This window comes from Anopheles aquasalis, chromosome 3 (genome assembly GCF_943734665.1).
Source record: "Anopheles aquasalis chromosome 3, idAnoAquaMG_Q_19, whole genome shotgun sequence".
In the NCBI taxonomy this organism is placed as follows: Eukaryota; Metazoa; Arthropoda; class Insecta; order Diptera; family Culicidae; genus Anopheles; species Anopheles aquasalis.
This window is the reverse complement of record NC_064878.1, coordinates 58,098,549-58,118,548: the sequence shown is the minus strand read 5'-3', so window position 1 is coordinate 58,118,548 and position 20,000 is coordinate 58,098,549. Positions and strand designations below refer to the sequence as shown.

The following is a 20,000-nucleotide window of genomic DNA, read 5'->3' as shown; positions in this document are numbered from 1 at the left end:
ACGTCCCCACAAACAGCATCCCTCTTCCTGCGGGAGGGGGCATCTGAAGCAAAGTAAAGCAAACAAAACTATAAATCGCTCGCTCGCACTCGCTGTTTGTGCATTTTGCGCTGGTAAACGATGTTGTTCGTGTGTGTTTTTGTGTCCAATTCGTGGGCAACGCCCGTGTGCTCCATCCCTTCCGTTACTATACGCGGATGAAAAACAAAAATCGCAAAAAAATACGGCAACATAAGAGGGCAACGTATTTCATTTGTCGTTCTGTTTATCATGTGTAGCACACACCATCGATGTTGACAGACATCGTGTGTGTTGCGTTCCGCGAATCCTTCTTGTCCGCCCGCCGTAACACGAGTACAGCACTTCATGAAATGAGCATTTTATGTGCGTTAATGTACTGTGTGATGTAGAAAGCAAGAGCGAGAAAGAGGGAGTCGCAATTCGCAATTGTTTAGCAACAGCGCGTCCACTATATCCACCGAATGGACAGTGAAACTCCTTCCTTCCTCGTCCGTAATCATACGCGCTAAGATTAATTTATGTAGCACTCACTCTAATATATCTCGGTGAAGCGCCGGTTTCTGCTAGGGTGGCACACGGTTACAGCAACATTAACAAAGTCATTAATCTGGAAATGGACAAACAACACTCCCAATAGGGAGGACTGCTGGGAAGGATGTTGATCATGATGATGATGATGATGATACGGTTACCGGAGTTGCTCTATCAGTGGTTACTCTCTCTCTCTCTCTCTCTCTCTCTCTCTCTCTCTCTCTCTTTCTAAGTAAACTAAATTCAAATTCATTATGATGCAACACTCAGCATGCATCGCACGTCCGGTCAGTCTGGTCAGTTTGCTGCTCCCGGTTTGTGGTCCCGGTACGATTGGACTGTTTGCACTAAACACAGTGCGTCCACACATACAAACACACTCCATTCGAGTGCTCTTCAGCACCGACCGACCGGAGAGAGTGTGTTTTGCCAATGTCCAAAGTCATTAATCAATGCGATGCCGGCGGAAAATGTGCAGATCCTGGCTGTGGCCAAGCGAACCACTTATCGTCCCTCACCGGCCAGCACTCCAACTCGGTCCGACCATTCCGGCCATCACGTAACGTTCCTCGATCGGGCGTGATGTTATTACACACATCGTCATCACAGTTGCCGAGTGCTATCGACGATACAATGCGAAAATACGACGCGTGAAATGCGAAAACCACTAGCTACCGTGCGCCTCCATTGATAAATTAGATTATCCCCGTGGATCGTGGTTCTGGCGCATTTAGAAGCGTACGCGAGAGGCACACAAACCGATAAGAGCACACACCTTCTGTAAGTGTCTGTGGTTGGTATGCTGTACCGCACCAGCGGCAACACGGACTGTAATTGAAGCCTCGCTCTCGCTCAGTCAGCGAAAATTGGTTTATCTTGCAAAATGGAAGAACGTTACGGGCTCATAATTTGTAAAATGGTTCCGTAGCCACAATTAGAAACGGCCTTCACCTGCGTGCTCTGTATTAGTGAATTCCCCCCAGAGAGAGAGAGGAAGGAAACACAATACTCGCTCATGCTGGCTCGCTTCGCTGCAACGTGCAGCTTCTATTAATATTTCAAATTCCGTCGGCGAAAATGGGTTCGTTTTCATAATTAAAAGGAGGCGCATCCAGGTGGCTTCCTAGCGATGGCTCCCACGAGGATCGCCGGCACAGGAATTTGACCTCGACTCGGTGGTCTTACCGTACCTCCGAGGGTTGAGATCGAAACCAAAAACCTGTGCGGTGGAGGTGGTGGAATTCCGCGAGATAATTAATCAACTTTGCTAGTAATTACGTAAATCCTTCTCCGGGTATGGTAAAGCCGTTTTGGTGGTGGATCGAGCATCGTTCCGGTACCGAGAGCTTAGGTTCACGAACGGACGGACCATACCCGCGCGCCAGCTAGGGATAGCTTAGAGTGGGATGCAAAGGGATTATTGAATGTTTCGTTCCGTTTCGGTGTCGTTGGTAGTCGTTGGTTTCCTTGCTCTTTTCATTCATTCGCTCACTAATTACCTTCATCCGCACGGCCACAAAAAACCACCATTTTCAGTGATCGAATTAGATGGTTTCGCGCCCGAGAAAACTCAATTTCCATCAATAATCATTTGCTGTCGCATGGGAATGCCGGGATGCTCGTGTTCGGTATTAGAAGGTCGCTGGGTAAATTACCAGAGAGAATAATTAAAATTAAACGAAAAAGAAAGAAAAACAAAAACGGATCCATGGCATCATGGGGCAGGATAATATGATAAGCTAGCCGGATAGATTACATCTAATCGGATTTTACTGGCACAGAAAACGGAAAAGCTTACGAGGGATCTTCCTTCAAAGCCAGAGCCCCAAGTGAAGCTGTCTCAGAAATCGATAACAAACGCCGCAGGTGATTCATTTCACAGCAACATCAAAAGTCCGTTTCAAAGTGATACGAAAAAAAAGGACAAAACAAGGGCTCCCGGAGGCAGGCGACACGAGACGTGGCGAAGAGCGAGACGCTACCGATGGCCATACCTCGGAGACCGTACCTTCGCTTCTGGTCCACCGGGAGGCATAATCAAATCGTAATTAACATCCCATCATCATCTGGCCAGTCAGCACTCCTCACTCTCTCTCTGTCTCTCTCTCTCTCTCTCTCTCTCTCAGGTTCTACCCCAGGGCTTTGTGTCGCACGAGACTGGTTGTTTCTCGCTACTGAACGACGCACAATCATTACCGGCGTTAGGCATTCAATTAAGTCGAAGGGTCGCAGCGAAGGGATGGGAAAATCCATCGACATCCAATTGCAAAAGGAAAATCGAGGAGCGAGTGAGCGTCTTTGATTGTGAAAAAGGGAAATGAGCAGAACGACATCGCCAGCCCGGATCTAGTACACACAGATGTTTCGTTTCTCAACCTCCGTCTCCCGAAAACACCGGGTCAGGGAACTCTGTCAGGGATACGATCCACGTCAGATCCACGTGCTAGTCCACGTCAATCATAGAATAGATTGACATAGGACACGGCTACCACGGGTCGGTCGGGCGGGGAGGGGATTTGGTTCGTGCGCCAGGCATGAAAGATGACAGCAAAGCTCGCCTTTCACAGTTCACAGCGTCACGTCTAGACGTTTGAATACCACTTCCTAGCACCAGAAGAAGCTCCCTGGGGCCAATAAATATTTAATCAGCATGTTTGCTAACTTCCCATTTCTTTTTAATATTTAACCACACCACGGCTTACGACTTTCTTTCTCCCTCAAATAGCGAGAAGAGTGCAAAAGTCTTCCACGACACCAGAACGTTGTGATCACCGCCAGTGCAACAATAGCTGGCCACGCTTTCACGCTACTTTAAAGCAACGCCATCAAAGCGCCGGACTGGTGATGCGGTCATTAAGGCGGAAAATGCGCCACACTAAACCCCAATAAACCCCCGGGCCCTTAAATTTTGCTCATCATCTGGTGGCCATTTTTTTGTTTTTGCGGTGCTGTTCCGGTGCAATTCATCTTCGCAAACAGAGTGGCCCGGAGTGGTTTCAGTGTTAACCAGCGGATGGGCTGGTACACCAGCTGCTATTGCAATTAATCGTCACGGATTCCGGCCCCGTGGCCACTCTTGTGCTTTCGCTAATGTTTGCTTTCTCCACTCGCTCGCTGTTTGACCACGATATTGGTGGATGGCGATACCTGCATAACGGTCATGCCAATGCTTTGTTGTGGGTAAACGTCGGAATGTAAATTACCATCCAACCGAACCGGACAGGAGCGTGTGACCACCGGTACCGTGGGCGGATAACCTCAAAGGTGTCCTAGAGATGTGTGCTTTAATGTGGGCAAGCAACAACCACAAATTCCCACACCCACATCTGGGACATTTCGATGAGAGAACAATCAACTGATAACCCGGAAGAGCGACCGGGAACCGGGAAGGAGTTCAATGTAAATCCTAACGGAACGACAGCAGATGTCGCTGCTCGAACAAGCGGCGCACACCGCCCTTCAATTGCAAATCGTCATCATCAGCATATTATTCCACTCAATGAATAGCTTATTGGTTGGTTGGTTGGTTGGTTGACTAAGAAACTCGGTCTTCATCCCTCACTCCACAGCACAGATGGTGCTTCAGCCTGTTACTCCAACCACTGGCTAGACAAATATGAGCTTCTCCAAGTTGTACGTTGTCAGCATTTTGTAGTAGAGATCCCCTTCCCCTGTCGTCTCCTGTCTTCGAGATAAGGCCCATACCAAAAGGGTGAAAGTGAAGGGCGGAAATACGCCGGTACGCGCCTCAATGAAGCCGCAAAAGGATTCATCCGGGTAAGCCTACCTACTCGCTTCTCGTTCTCGTTTCTTCCGCAGCAATTACGGCGAGGGCGAGTGAAAAAGGGGGGAACGCGGAACGATTGACTTTTGGCGCAACTTTGACGACTCGCAGATTCCGGAGAGCCGGTCTGTGTGATTATCAAACACCCAGAACGTCGTTTCGGTTGACAGTTTGGTGCCTTTCGGAGGCAAAATTTCAATTTCAATCAACTGCACGTTGGATTGGATGTCTGGTGTCCTCCTACCTGAGCTGTACATGGACGAACCGGATGCCGTCGTGTCCGGTCGCCGCACGGAGCTGGCCCGCGAGTTGTTGTTGTTGTTGCCAAAGTGCAGCATTTTGATGGGATGCGTCGCCGGATTAATCGTCGGTGCCATTCGTGGTGCGGGTTTCTTCGTCGCTCGCTCGCTTTGTCGCTCGACCACCGTTCAGGAGTCTCCAAACAACACCAAGAGGACGCCCTTTGCGTCGTCGTCAGTCGTGTTGTGACAGATTGGTCTCTGTCCTCTACTGTCTGTAATAATGTCCTGCGGTCTGGCCAGCGAAGCCAATGAACTGGATAGAGATAAAACTATTTATGTGTGTTCCCTCTCCACCACACAACCAACACACTAATACACAGCTAGAGATACACAACGAGAACGCGCAACAGAATGCGGATCGATGGCCACGGCGGTCTCGCGGTCCTTCTTGTTGCTTGTCACTGGATGCGCTCCTCTGTGGCCCGAGTCGATGCACCGGAGTGCAATCGTTAGGTGCAATCAACTGTCCTACTTGGAAGCCCGTTTAAGTTCGATCTAACCGGACACCGGTACACCTGCCGAACGGCGCCACGAAATAAACACAAACGCAACAATACACCAACACCTGAACGAACTGGTATCGCTGCTACTTCTGCTGTTCAATTATTCACGTGCGGAAATGTCCAGCTGGCTGGCACGAGGTCGCACTCGCAAAAACGACGTACGCTGGACGACTAACGCCCGGTACCCACCGACGCTTCCTTCGAAGGTGAAAGCGTCACTAGGTCCTCGTTGTCGCTCTCCACTCTACCACCACACCCCCAGGGCTCCCGGCGACGACGAGGACGACGCTCGGTGCTACGTTTCGTCACAGGATTGCGTGTCCTTTCCGCAGGGTGTGTCTGTATCTGTGTGCCCATCGCTCGCCCCCCCCCCCCCCCCCCCCAGGAAGCGTTGGCACCGAGCTTCGGTTTCTCGGTCACTCGGCCACCGGTTCGGTTCGGTCCCGGAGTCGTGTTGGTGGCACTCACCAAACCAAAGCCGACCGAGGCTCCCATTATGACACTCACGCTACGCTAGTACACGTACTAGTGGCTTATCGCTGGCGGATCGGCGCGTGATATCGCGCCAAAGCGCGCCAGGACGAAAACGTGTAACGCCAGAGACCGAGCAGTACTCCAGTGAGTGATTGAGTGGCCGCTAGCAACCCAAGGAAGGAATGCGGAGGACGGAAGGTTGAGGGATTTTATGGGGCGCGCGTTTATCTTATTTGTTTTTAACACGTCACGCCACCACCCACGGTTCGCTCGCGCAGAGCTAGCAACACAGAACCCTCCACAGGGCTAGGGCAGTGCTAGGCTAGCTGGCTGGAACCAGGGGGAAGCTCAATAGGGCGCATTCCTTTATCGCAATTTTCCGAAACACTCGCGTACAATGTCGATGGACGCCGAGCGCTACAAGTGTGCGAAGGCGAACACGCGAACTGTGCGGCTTTGGTACGCCCGAAAGTGACTTCAATGGCCGATTGGGTGGCCAGGAGCTCAAAGGCCCACCTGAATGGAGCAGCGAGATAGTTCCGCTTGGTCGGCGTATCATGCGACTAAGTTTTCGGCGAGATATCATTTATCAATTAGAGTCTTCCTTCAATTGGAATTTGGGTTAGAAAAGACACTGGAATGAATTTTATCCTTATGCTCAATTCACTTTGAGTACTTGTTTGAAATCTATTTATTGGTTCATATGGATTACTACTAATGATTTAAAAGCCTAGCCAAAAAGCAACGTGGAATAACAAAAGTATCGTTTTTTAATAAAAAAAAGTGTTGAAACTGTTTACAGTGTACGATAACAAAAACCGTGCATAAAACTACCGTGCAAGTGTGACTAGAATATTGTCAAGAGCATAACGATATTAAACTTCATCAAAAAAGAGAGTATTTCATAATGAAATTTTAATCCAATCCGTTATCAGCGAGCTCAAACAACTTTATATGCTGATAACTTTAGGTAAAATATCTTTATAGGATTTATAAAAAAAAAACATGCATGGTCCATAGTCGTGTAGAAACGCATTTTTAACCGCCATGACCAATGACAATATGCCATGCAGAATGAACGATTTGTTATCGCCTGTCCGAATTGAAGCCAAAGGCCATAAAGAGTAAACTGAATTGCTTCGCATTCGTTTAAACATGAAATATCAAACCGACCATTCTATACCTTCCATTCCTGTCAATCCCTTTAATTTTCTGGCAAAAGGTAATGTATTGCAATGTAAAACTAATGGACTCCATTTCTGCTTCATCGAACATGATGTGACCCATAAAATCAATAATCCTCTCAAACAAAGCTTATCAAAATTACGACCATCGCCAGCCCATACACCTGCACCAGCATGCAGATTACACTCTCGCTAGGAGCGGCACAAAAAAAAGAAGCAAAAAGCACCTCGATTCCGCTATCAGACCCACACGCATGCGTTCGTGGCAGCTACCGTGCAGCAGGTCGCCATCGTCGGATTCCACGGCCAGATGTGATGGTAAAGAACACGACCCCCCTTTCCGATGATCTCTCGAAAATCAAAAAAGAATGAAAAAGGAAATAGCCACCCACCGGGAGCATGTACTTTGTTTTAGCTACTTCTTGAAGAGAGCGAGAGGAGGATTTCGAATTTTGCTTCCACCATTGTCATCATCGTCGTCGTCGTGGTCGTGGTCGTCAGCTCAGCTCCAGCTTCGAACTGCTATTCCCAAACGTTCGGTTCATTTTGATTTTCCCGGTGTGCCCGTGGTTCGTTCCGTTTTCTGGGTTGTTACCGACTTCAGCTACGACCATAAAAGCTGATGCTCGTGACCACGCAGCTAAGCGGCTTACGACGATGCTCGGCGAGTCCATGCTGGAGCAGGAGTGGCATTGAGCAACTCGCAACTCGCATCTCTTCATTCTGCTGTTGAAGCTCTAGGAAACCGGGACCAAGCCCACAACAAGTTTGTTTACTAACTAACTCCGTGAAAAAGGGAGAGGAGTGGGAAAACGACAAGAAAAGGGACGTGAAACCGATAAAAATCTTTCATTCCCTCCCTTCGCCGCTCTCTTAAGTCCTCTCTTTTATTTCCTCCTTTCAACACGACCACAGTGAGCCAACATTGACTGGTGCTTTCACCATACTGCCACCAGAGTGTCATCTCATCTCACCGCAGGCCATCATTAACCATCAAGGAAAAGGGAATTGTAAGGCATGGAGCGTCCTGCTGCTTGTGATTTGAATTAAGTAACTACAACATCATACAGCCTGCAGCACAGTCGGGTGAACGTGCCATGGCGTTGTCCAGCATCAGCATTTAATGAGACCGAAGCGTCATTCACCTCGTCCATGCATGTTGCTTTGGCCCAGCCCACCACTAATCATCCACATGATTGCTGATGGTCGCTTGAGTCGCCACACAACCAGAAGGAGGACTTCTGACGACCAGCAACATAAGACGTTTTGTTTTTTGATGGTCGCGTCCCCTGGACCACCTCTTGTGCTCCTTAAGTTTGCACAATTCCAGCCACAACCTACAACAAACTGGACACTCTGTGCACTCCGTGTGTGTTGCAAAGTAACAAAATCCTTCAGTTCCACTCGTGTGACCATCGAGAACGGGCACATACAGGCACACGAAACGCTGAATGGACGCTGTGTCCTGGCGTCGTAAAACAGTTGCCATCGTAACATTTCTCATCTCGCACATTCCGTGCAGTGGTCGGTGGCAGACTGGTGTGCGGTCCTCAGCGGCCAGACGTGTCGTGGAGAAGTGGTTCGTTATTTTCCTTGGCTTTCAAAACTTTCGTTTCGGCCCCGCTCTCCCTTACACCGGCACGAGCCACCAGCCCTGACGAGTGGAAATGATAAAATCCTTTCAGTGTTCTCCTTCGGGAACTTTGGTCATTCCCATTAAAGGACTATACGCCGGGGCGGGGGGAGATCTCTCATTGGAACCTAAAAGCCAACACGAGGAGCAATCCAAAGCAAAGCGAACTTGCGCCAAGCAAACATTGTTCCACTGACTGCGGTGTGCCTTGGTTGTGGTTATGCTTTTCATGTTTTTCATGTTTGCTTTCAACACAAGCGCGCAACGGAATCGCTAGCGCTGGCTTATGATTTCCAAGTGGCTGACCTCAAACACCAAAAACGGCATCAGGTTAAGGTATTATCTTTGCTCTTTGTGACTGTGTCCGTGTCTGTGTGCATGTCTGCCCGTACTAAGCACGTGTGAACACTAAGCCCAAGTGCAATAGATTGCCCAGACATCAACCATTCTCCCCTGGTGCTTGATCAGCAGGGACCAAACCAGTGATTTGCTGGGTTTTTTTTTTTGCGGGAGAATTTTGGTGTTTTCGTGAAAGAAGAATCGCCCGCACATTCGGTCACCACAAATGGCACCACCAACGCGAGCTCTGACGGGAAAACTCACATGTCGCACGCCCCTAAAAGTGACCAGTGCGGATTTGGTCGCGTTTTTTTCTGGCCTTGCGCGAACATTCCGGCCGGAAGCGGACACAGGCAGACTGGCAGGCGGTGGTTGACAAACAGCGAAACATTCCCCGGTGTTGCGAGTGACCCAATATGCGGGTCAACTCGATTACCTCCTCGCCTGTACCGTGCGCCTGCGACCATTTTGCATTCCAACCACCATTTGAACACGTTTATAATAGGTGAACGGTAATGTTGTTAGATAATTCGATAAGAACTGCGTGCATCCAGCGAATGGTTTAGTCTAAAAATCAAAGCGAACTTTAAAAATATAGTCCTTTAACAAGAGAACATTTAAAGTGAAGTGAGGATAACGTTAATTGAATGTCAGAGATATGAGGATTTAAATAAAAAAAAGAATATCGTAAGCAATCTCGACAATGATAACGATCAAAAGCGTTGCAAATATGCTAAATCTGTTTTAATAAAATACAATTTATCGTATTTAACTGTATACTAAGACCTTATCCAACAAATCCCATCAGCAACCGTATCTAAATCATACTGGATGCCATTTTTGTGTCCAACTCGAACCGTAACCGGCATCTAACGCGTTGAGTTACCCGGCCATGCGGGATGCGTGCTAATCTCCCTCCGAAAAGCTACTAGCACAGCGGAAAATCGGCTTTCCATCGGTTGCCATCATCGTTTACACCACACACCATACCATGAAGTACCGGATACCGGCCTCACTCTCCCTCTCTTTCGCTGTCTGTCTGGAGGCCGAAAACTGTCACTGTCATTAATTATAAATTATATTGTGCGCGAACATTATCCAGTCCGGTGGTTAGACCCATGACCAGACCACATGCCATCAAGCCACACACATGCTCTCGGTGGATCGGTGGATGCTGGCTGTTGCCGGTCTGTTGCTAGCCAGAAGGACGATCCGTTCGTACACATACACGAGCTCACGAGGATACACACGAGGCAAATGTGTGTTCCGAAGGATGATTCGAATGGTACCGGAGTGGAACATGGCTGGCTGATGATAAACGGCCCCAAAAACACATACACCCATAGATGAACGAACGAGCGCCAACATCGTTCGACGATGACGATCGTCGACCAGATGGAAGCGGGGACGTGTTTGACAGTTTAATTGAATTAATTTTTTAACCTAATCTCCACATGTCGGCAGCAGCGGCAGCAACGGGTACGCTATGCTCGCTACTTTCACACCTAGCACCGGTTTGGCCGCTTTCCGTGCTCCTGATTCGCTTGAAAAACGTGACGAAACCGCGGTGGCGCTGATTCTGTCTATCGCTGATGCTGTGTAAACGCACGCTGGACATGTGGTGTGCGTGCCATCTCGGTGTGGTTCAGTGGGCCGAGATCGATTGCGGGCATTGAATAACAGCAGCAGCAGCACCGAAGGACTGAAAAGGAACTGCTGCTATTGCATCGGTTGAATGCAAAGAATTTTATTCCTACCCAAAATGGTTTTATTTTTTCAAGGTTTTCCCACCCAAAATGGTAATTCTTTTCGTTGATAAATGACTAACCAAATTTACGCAATATTTTTGGTACTTAAGCATAAAAGTATTTGTTGATACCATTACAAATAATATTTAGTCTCAGTACGTTGCGTTGTAACTCAAGGTACTTTCAGCTGTATTTAATAAAATATAACTATCAAAATAGACCACATTCATTCTAGCTTAGATCAGAGAATTTCAAATTGCAAGGATGAACTTTTCATTAATATCTAATGATATTTATGGAACCTAAAAGGAGTCAGCAGATGCAAATAAGTTGGAAAGCAACAATTAAACACTCTATTGAATCTTCAACAATGCAGAGACCACCATTAAGTCCACAGAGGAAGTCTGAACTGCATCGCAACATAAAGCTGCTGCATTAATTTCATAAATTCCTCCTTTTGACTGGTCATTGAACTAATCGTTTAAGCACTCCACAGCTCATCATTCGCTTCATTATCTACTGTAATTATCCATGTTGAAGGGGAACTGCAACACCAAAAAACTAAAAAAATATCCTATTCACTCATCATCCAAAAAACCCTTCTTATCCTTATTGACAAGCTTGACAAGCCCATTTGTCAGCACGTCAAACGCCATTTGTCAAAACTCCCGAAAACTTATCCGGCGCACACCTCAGCATCATTAGTTCTGATTGATTTGGACTAAGGACTCTCACCTCTGCGAAGATCCTTGAAAGAAGCATGCATGTAGCTTTGGGGTTGTTTTGCAGAATAACATCTCGCCACTCGCCACTGCCACTATACCGTGAACTGTCCAAACTAGAACCAGTGGTTGTCCAAACTTTACCCAAGAGAACTCCGCTTCTCCGTACTTGCCGGTGTTTCCGGTGGCTAGACTCACCTTGTGCAGCAGTCACGTCGACGTCGGTATATCGGTGCTTTGGATCTGCACCTTCTCAAATCTGACATCTGGTCCGAAAAACTCAAACCGGCCATCGTCACGCACATTCAAGATTTGTCCGGACACGCCGACGCGCCCTGAGTTCCACCACCTCGAGCACATCTTTTTGTTCCTCCCAGACCAAATCTTCGCGCGGCTCTCCTGTGACCAGGGCCACGAGCCGTGCGCCAACACCCTGGTGAGCGATAAAAGTTTCCTGTACGTGATTCGTTGTGTCAGTTCTGTTCCAGGGTGCTCCGTACCGGAACTTGGTACCGTGTCCGTCGTGAGAATGGTGTCTGCACGTACTCACCTCGCCTGTCAGACAAGGCCAAAGGTGAGGCGTAAAAAATGAACACTTTTTGACATACTTTATCGTGCATTCTTCTCCCGCTGCTGTGCTGCAGAATGTTGTTTCCGGCAAGACTATCTAGCAGCGAAAATGAACCACTCTGGGCTGGTCGTCTTTAGCTACTCCGTTCCGGTGTTTGCTACTATCTTCTCCGTTTGCTTTAAGGTTTGCTGAGTGGAGCTGGAGGTCACGATACAATCAAGAAATGAAAACACCGGAAAAAAGGTTGAGTGAGCAATTAAAATCCACGACCTTATGCGCCCCTTCTCGGAGTCCTCGACCTGGGGCAGATGGAAAGCACGACAGCGATAGGTCATCTTTTGGCCCGTTGGCTGCACAGCGGCCCCACCCACCCACCCAGATACACTGTACTTGATCCCGATACGATAGAAGACATTTATTGATTTTCGAACCCCTCCACATTTCGCATCCGGATTCCTTCCAGAACGAGGGATGTATACCAGAAGGAAGGATAAGATGACGATGTACTCGACTCGGTCAGAATACTGATAAGGCAACGTGGGGTGGGGGCCGGCAGCTTTGGTAAGCCAATCATGCCCCGGATCGAAGGTCGTGTTCGAGAAAGAGGAAAAGATCAATGAGCTTTCGACCGGCCCGGTGCCTCGAGTGTCGAGTGAAAGCAGCAGTAGCCGAGAAGGTCACTTTCCCTTGTCAGTTGCTATCCGATGCCTATGCAGCTCCTCCGAGAGCCAAGATGAATGCGTCTCAAAATTAACAAACTTCAACAAACTGAGAAGGGCACGAATGATGGTAAGCTGCAATGAAAACGGACCTTTCGGATGGCTCACTGGCCATAAGAGACTCTTGTCAGTGTACAGCTCAACAGAAACATCATTCATGGCAGCAGCAGCAGCAGCAGCAGCAGCAGTAGAATGATTGCATTTACTTGGCTTTTCAAATATGAAAATGAGATTGACGAACGCTCGGACAAACGGTCGGTCCAGCAGTCCCTAGTCCGGAGAGTTTGTACCTTTGGGCTGTTTTTGGTCCCAAATGGGGCAGCAGTCACCAACCGGTAACAACCCACAATTCCGGCAAAATCTAGAGGCATCCCGGGGCGCATCTCGTTCGTTGTAGGAGAAAAATTTATGCGAACCAATTTTCACTGCATCGGGGTGGGGTCGGAAAACGAGGGCCCTGGGTTGGCTCGGCAGAAATGATAACAATTCTTGTGTCGAGTACCGCCTCGAGTCACTCGAGCAATAAATGAGATGCCACATTGGCCCAGGGCATATGAGACAGCTCCGTGTTTGTGCGCTGGAAGGCATGGCAGGCAGGCAGGCAGGCAAGCAGGCAGACCGCTTTTTTGGGGGGACATTTGAATAATGGAGAGTACCGGGCGGGTGCTGCTCGGTCCGAACCAGTGTGTGTTGCAGCGTTGGTGTGGATGTTCGTCTCAATGACCAGTTTGTCAGGTTGGTTTGACGTGAGGAGAATGTTACGCTTTCTGGTGAAAAATTGTTATCCTTATCCTGGGAGACAGAGTGGTGTCATTTATGGCCGAGGATTGAAAGCAGAGAAAGGATAGGAAACCATCTGGAAACTGAATTCTTGGGTAACATGCTATCGTTACGAGTCATTTGGTTTGGTCTCAATAGGGTCAATGAAGCTTACTTTTAAGTGTTAAGTTAATAAGGTTAACTTAATTTTCTTGAAATCTCGCAATTGTGCTTTCGAAACGAAAACATTCTCATAAATAAAGAGAGCTCTTTTTGCATTTCCTATATAATATGTAATTGATTTGTTTGCAATTATAAAACATAAAAAATACACTTCAGTAGTTTAAAATTAAATGAAGTTTTCAATTGTAATGACATAATTGAACTCATTAATTTCGCTTCTCTATACTGTTTTCAATCAGAAGATGATTTAAGCTAATTTATGCTGCACCAAGTAAATGCCATTGGAAATCAACAGTATTGTTATGTGATGCTCCGCTCTTTAATCTACTAAGTATTGCAATTTAATTCATGTGGTCAATCTTCGAATTGGCGTCTCAGATGTCGACAAAAGTGATAAGATTAATATACTAAACCCTCGCTCATGATTAAATCAGTAAATTCTGCTCAAGAGCTTAATTCGCGTATGAAATAAGTAGTGAATGAAGCAATCAGCAACGATTCCTCTACTAACCTTCAGCATTCGAATTGATCTGGTAAAATGCAAATCTCACCTCCCGGACAAATCAACCGCGCGCGACCTTGATCCGCTTTCACGCGCTTCGCAATCAATTCCACTTCAATCCCCTCCAGAGCTCTCTCCTGGCGGCTCCCGTTTATGGTGCGAAGAAATTGTAATGCTTAGCTGAACATAATCACGGTAAATGAGTATGCAAATGTGGCACGAAGCCCTATTAAAAACCGTCCGGAACACGTTCCCTCCGTAGCCCTCAACAGGGAAGAAAAGTATAAACATCCAGGGCCATATCATTGAATTAATCGTAAACAGTACGCACGCACAGAAGCCACAGTACCCAAGCACAAGCTCATGACGCCGGGCAATACGCAAAACGTGTCGAAAGCGCAACATGGAACACCGCCTCAGAAGAGCAAGTTTCGTCTTTTCGTCCTCGTTCGCATCGATTTCATCGCTTCACAATAGAGTTTTCGCACTGAACCTGCGAGCACCGGGTGATGTTGTTGTTGCTGTTATTATTGTTGTAGCAAATGTTCCTTATTCCATTCCTTCCATAAGCCACAGTATCAAGCGACACCATACGCCGAGCGATCCGTAATGCTCGATATAACGACGCGAAACGGAGCTCCACATAATGGTCTCCCGGGTGGTGCGACAACGACTTGATGTCTACCGGATTCCCGTAGTTCAGTGAAAGTGTGGAACGCCTTTTCAAAAACCGGAAGCTCATTACTTTGGCGCACACTGGAACGACCGTCCTGTCCTGTCCAACGGGCAGTGGAGCAAGCTCGCAACGTTGCGATTGTATGGCCTTAACCTCACGGATCGGAACCCCGCAGAGACCGTCCCAAAGGTGATAAGTGAACGCTTTTTAGTGCCACACCGCGTACGGTTGAAAGGAAGGACAGAATCTATGTGTGTCCATGTGTCTATCGTCACCATACTCTCTCCATTTTCAATTGAATGCCACACGCCACACCATGCAGCCATCTGGTCCACCCTACCCGTTATCCGAAAGCACTTCGGAAATCCTGCCATTCCGCACTCGGGCACGCTAGAGCGACGGAAAGCGAGAAAAGTCACAAAACGGGAAGATACTCAGTATCTAAGCAACCATCGTAGCCGTGGCTATTCGGTTTGCTTCGTTCCGAAAGCCAGGACTCTTTGTGGTTAGCGTGCGTGATCCTAACCTCGAAAGAAGGACCGAAGAGGAAGAGACACATGTCGCAACCAATATCCAACGGGACCATCGCGGTTGGATTGGATGGAAGTTGCTAATGCAGCAGCAGCCACCGCAGCCGAAGCAGCTACGCGACTACAAGCATTTCGATTCCCATTTATTGCAAAGAGTAACTTTTTATTTCCATCACTTGACACAATGTGGGGCGGGAGGGCGAGAGATAGAGAGCTGCTTGGTTGGTGGCTTGTTCGAGAATAAGCTCGAGGCAGCAGCAGCAACCGTAGCAGCATATGGCCCCAGGAACGGTTTGCAATTATTTCCAATGGATGGCCAGTGGCAGCACAGGGACCGGGCATGGTTATTGGAACCCGATCATCGGAAAAGCAAACGGTAAAGAGAGAGAAGTCGTCGCAAATAATCTCTAAGCTGGATCGTGATGTGGTCATCACGCTCTACTGAGGGACGCACACTCTTTATCTCAATAATTTGAAGTACGCCTTTAGCCTTAGATAACTCTCTAATGTTTTTTCTGCTGCAACTTCCACAGCGATTTCTGTGGATTCTTTTTTGGGATTAGTTGAACTGGAACAAACTACTGTTATGGCTGACGTTGGTACTTTTCACATTCAAACATGTATAACAATGCAATCACACATCGGTACGGCACAAAAGGACGACAATGGATGACTCTCTAACAATGGAACCAGCAATTACTCACCATATTTGCGTACCGTAGCTATCCGAGTGTCAAGCAGCAAGAGAAGGAGGTGAAAGAAACAATAGAAATTAATATTTGAATGTGGAAAGACCCATCTGACGCTGGCTTCGGCACATGTCGACTTACATCCCATTATTTTGTTCCGATACTCATCATCCCGCCGACGGACGGATGCATTGGTGCTGATCGTCGCAATACCATAGCTCCCGGGGACTGCCAGCGTAGCGTCTCCGGTTCTGTTCGGTCCATCACTTCCATTCACTACCGGTGGACCCATCGGATCCAGGGGAACCATCGCTTTGCCCGGCAAGATGTACACTATCACCGACACCGACCACGACCACGTCTGAACGCCACTGAAGACCGGGTGCTCGAGATGCAACTGTGCGACCGAAAGCGACACCCGGCTGTAAAATAGAAAATAGAAAAATCAGCAACAAACATGCTGCATAGTTAAAAGCGGAGGAATCGAACCCCTGGCCGACTAGCTGCTGCTGCTGCTGATCAATATCTCGAGCTACTAATGGCAGGTGTAATAGTGCCACGATTCACACGAGTGTTTCATCGCTTTTACGCGACACATCTTACCCACCGGGGTGGGGATCGGACGATCGGTCCAACGCACATGCTCGCTCTACAGGACATCAATCAAACAAAGGGCTATCGCAAAATTGTGCCAGGTCTGCCAGGTCAAAGGAATACGCATTAATAATTCAACCGGTTCTGTGTTGCCCCCCCCCCCCCCCTCCGTGAGTAGCAGTGTTGTAACTGACCTGCAGTGGATCTGTCCCAATGGCTTTTACAGACCAACTTTTCAGAATCGATATCGATATTGAAATATTGGTAATGGGAAAAGTTGAATGATAGAACGCAGTCGTAGTCGAACCACGTCAGTATTGCCGGTCGGTAGCAATTAGAGATATTACAGTGTAGGCCTTTAAACATTTTTAATGCTTCTGATCGATTGCGTAAATCTCTAATGATAGGGATCCTAGACTGTTTCATCCTCATAACGCGTCTTAGAGAAAACATTGAACAATCGGAAACATTCTTTAAAATGATAATTTGCGGAGGTATTTTATCCATTAGATAGCATTAAAAAATATGAAAGAATTTAAGAAACAGAATAATGAGCAACTCTAACTAATTCTAACACAGCAGAAGGCGCGGCGCAGTTTAAAGTATCAACCAATCCGTGGGCCATTTAAACTCATAATTTGTAGGTGCATGACTTTATTAAGCTTCTATTTTCTTCCAAAGCCCAACCGAGACCGGTGTTCGTGGCCGATGATGGAGGCGCCCATCGAAATGGAGGCGCCAGGTAACCGGTAAAATTTCAGGGTTCTTAGAGGTTTTCAGGGGTTTTAATGGAAATTTAAATGGCTAAATAGCCCAAGAGTCTCAAACTCCATTATGTGTGGAATGTTGAAATGTTGAAAAATGTTTCTTCATTCAATTTTTGGAACATTGCTGTCATTGGAGATGTATCACGGAACTCTTATTCCAACGTAGGCATTGAAATTACATATAACAAACAATTAATGACCAAACTTTACATACATCTCAACAACATAATTTACTGGCCCGCGAGTTTGAGGCCCCTGCTCTAACACCAGAACAAAGTTGCATACACATCGGTTTCATCGCTCAACAGAAACGAATTTTCCAAATTCCACACGAGTTCGGACACACAATGAGTTCTTTTTCCTATCACATTGTGGCAAGAGGTTGATACTGAGAACCCTTATAATAGACGACCTACATATCCTGTTGGCTATCTTTCTTGTTCGCACCGACAGTGAAGCCAACCATTGTTGACTGGCTACTTTGCATGCCCAACAAGCAATCGGGCTCGTTGTACTCGAAGCCCCTGCATTCAAATAGCCCACCACCTACCACCCTCAGGCCAGCAGAGCATCGAGAGCTAATGGTTGGCTTCTCCCTGTGCCACTCAACACACGGAAACACGTGCGCCACGGTCGTCACGTTTCTGCGACTCATTTCGTTGAAAGCTTTTCACCGATGCCTCTGACCAGCGGTGCGCAACAAGTACACTCCGGATAAGCGCGGCACCCCACGACGACGACGACGACGACGACGAAGCACGCTTTCCACCGAAACAGCACAGAAACACCACGATTGCATGACCGTGCCACATTATCTCAGATCCCTTGTCCAATCCATAAAGCTAATGCACATTGACGCAACTCACCGACAGCACGGACACGGACGCTAGCGTGTCCCAAGGATCCAAGGACGAAGAGATGGGCTACTGGATGACGTTAGATGAAGCGCGAAAATCTCGAACACTGAAGCAACTGGATTCACCGCCGATTCGTCTTTTGAAAATCCGGTTTGGAAATGATGAAAGCAAACACACAAATATCCCTGAAACCCACCGCACCGCAGATGAGCAGAACAAGCGCTATCCAGCTGTATGCGGCACTGACTCGATGATTTCGAGCCACGGTTCTGACGAGATTTGATGAAAGGCAAATGCAAACCGCAACCTCTTCTGCTGACTTGCGAACGGAAGCAATCCTCGATGGCTACTGAGAGCAACTTTTGAATTTCGAATCCAACACAACCTCTAGACGAGTTCTAGGTCCCTGTCCTGTGTGTGTGCGTTTGTTTGTCCTTATGCACTATCCTTCTGCTGCAGATGTCTCCCACCGACCGTTTCAAGCAACAGCATCGTCTGCTGCAGTTCTATGGACCCTTGCGACCGAAGAGGGCACAGAAGTGGTGAGGGTTGGTGGGATGTACGTTGGAATTGTGAGTCGTCGCAGTCATTAAAAAAAAGTGCCCCACCAACGATGCTTCCTTCGGGAACTACTACAAATGGCGCTTGTTTCTAACTCGAGTCGTGAGATGGAAAGAAGGACCTGAACGTAAGGTGAACTGCAGCTGCAGTAACTCCCAGCAAACCGGCTCGTGAATTATCGATGCCCGTGGAATTGTTAGAGCCGAAGCTCATCGGTATCTAGCAGGGCTGATTAGAAGCACCAATGCCTGGCTAGGGTAACTTATTCCATGAGTTTTCCAACGAATGATAAAAAGAACCGCCAAATTATGGAGTCCGTTGTGAACCCTAGTCCTCTTCGATGATAATTTGTTTGTCTACGCTATGTTGCAACTCGCCAGTCTATTCTTTAGAGCAGTCCAAAAAGGGCCCAGTCATAGCAGCCACTTTGAATTCTCGGTGCTATGCTTTTCCTTCGCTGTGCAGCATTCCAGAGTGCGCGCCAATGCAAATAATGAGAACGAAGTGGCACCGGAGCAAGTGGAAGGAGAACGGAGTTAGTGTGCGAGGGGTCACACTTTGAGGGCAATGGTCACTGCAAGTCAACTGCAGTTTGTTTTTCCGCCACCAATTTCAACTTTCCTTCTTTTCCCAGCTCACGACAATTTTGGTTCCTTTTTTCCTGTAGTTCAAAGCCTTGACCAAAGGCACCAGGAAGGCTGGTTGGGAATGTCATGACCAACGATAATTAAAGCTGTCGAATAAAATTTAAAAGGATGCGCAGTACACAACGATTTTATAATTTATTTAAGAGGGGCATTAAAAATAACTGATTTTTTGGATATCTTTTGCAAAATATTTTAAAAATCAGGATCGCTTTTAGTCTCACAAATCCAGAAATGCGTTTCTTTCTTGATATCAAAGACTCTTTCTATAGAAACAATTAAAGTGGAGCAGTGGATTACTTTATTTGATAATGTAAAAAGTTCATACAACCGTTATTACTTTCAGTTAATAATTACTCATGATTTCGCATCATTCGCGATCGCTATCGGTACAAAATGTGCCAGAACAGGGCGGTAAAGGAAACTCAATTTGCATTGGATTGTTACAAAACGTTAAACTCCCATGATAAAGACTTTGATCAGTGATCATGAGCTGGCCGCACTATCCGTGTGTTTTCTGTAAGGGGATCTACTGGATAATCAGCTAACTAGTGGGAGCCTAACTAGTTCCTGAAGGAGTGAATGAGCCAATAATGTTCATTCATTTTGAGCACCCCGTTGGCGATTTATTCGGGTAGAGTGTAGCCTTTTTGCTCTCTGCTAAACTATGATCTACAACCATGTGGATGCTGCTTCCGTGAGATGAT

The 20,000-nt window shown here is 47.3% G+C and overlaps 1 protein-coding gene across 2 annotated transcripts in view; it reads right to left on the bottom strand.

Annotated features, from left to right (window-relative positions):
• Positions 1-16,180, bottom strand: part of LOC126575054 (band 7 protein AGAP004871) — a 65,447-nt gene extending 49,267 nt beyond the window's left edge. The window contains exons 1-2 of one of the 2 annotated variants that reach the window (XM_050235550.1): positions 16,012-16,180; positions 15,886-15,903 (exon numbers count right to left, since the gene is read on the bottom strand). In XM_050235550.1, the coding sequence (XP_050091507.1) occupies positions 15,886-15,903; positions 16,012-16,180 (187 nt within the window). Of the gene's footprint in view, positions 1-4,580; positions 5,144-15,885; positions 15,904-16,011 lie in introns of those variants that run through there. The other variant, XM_050235551.1, reaches the window with a different exon arrangement.
• Positions 16,181-20,000: the final 3,820 nt, after the last annotated feature.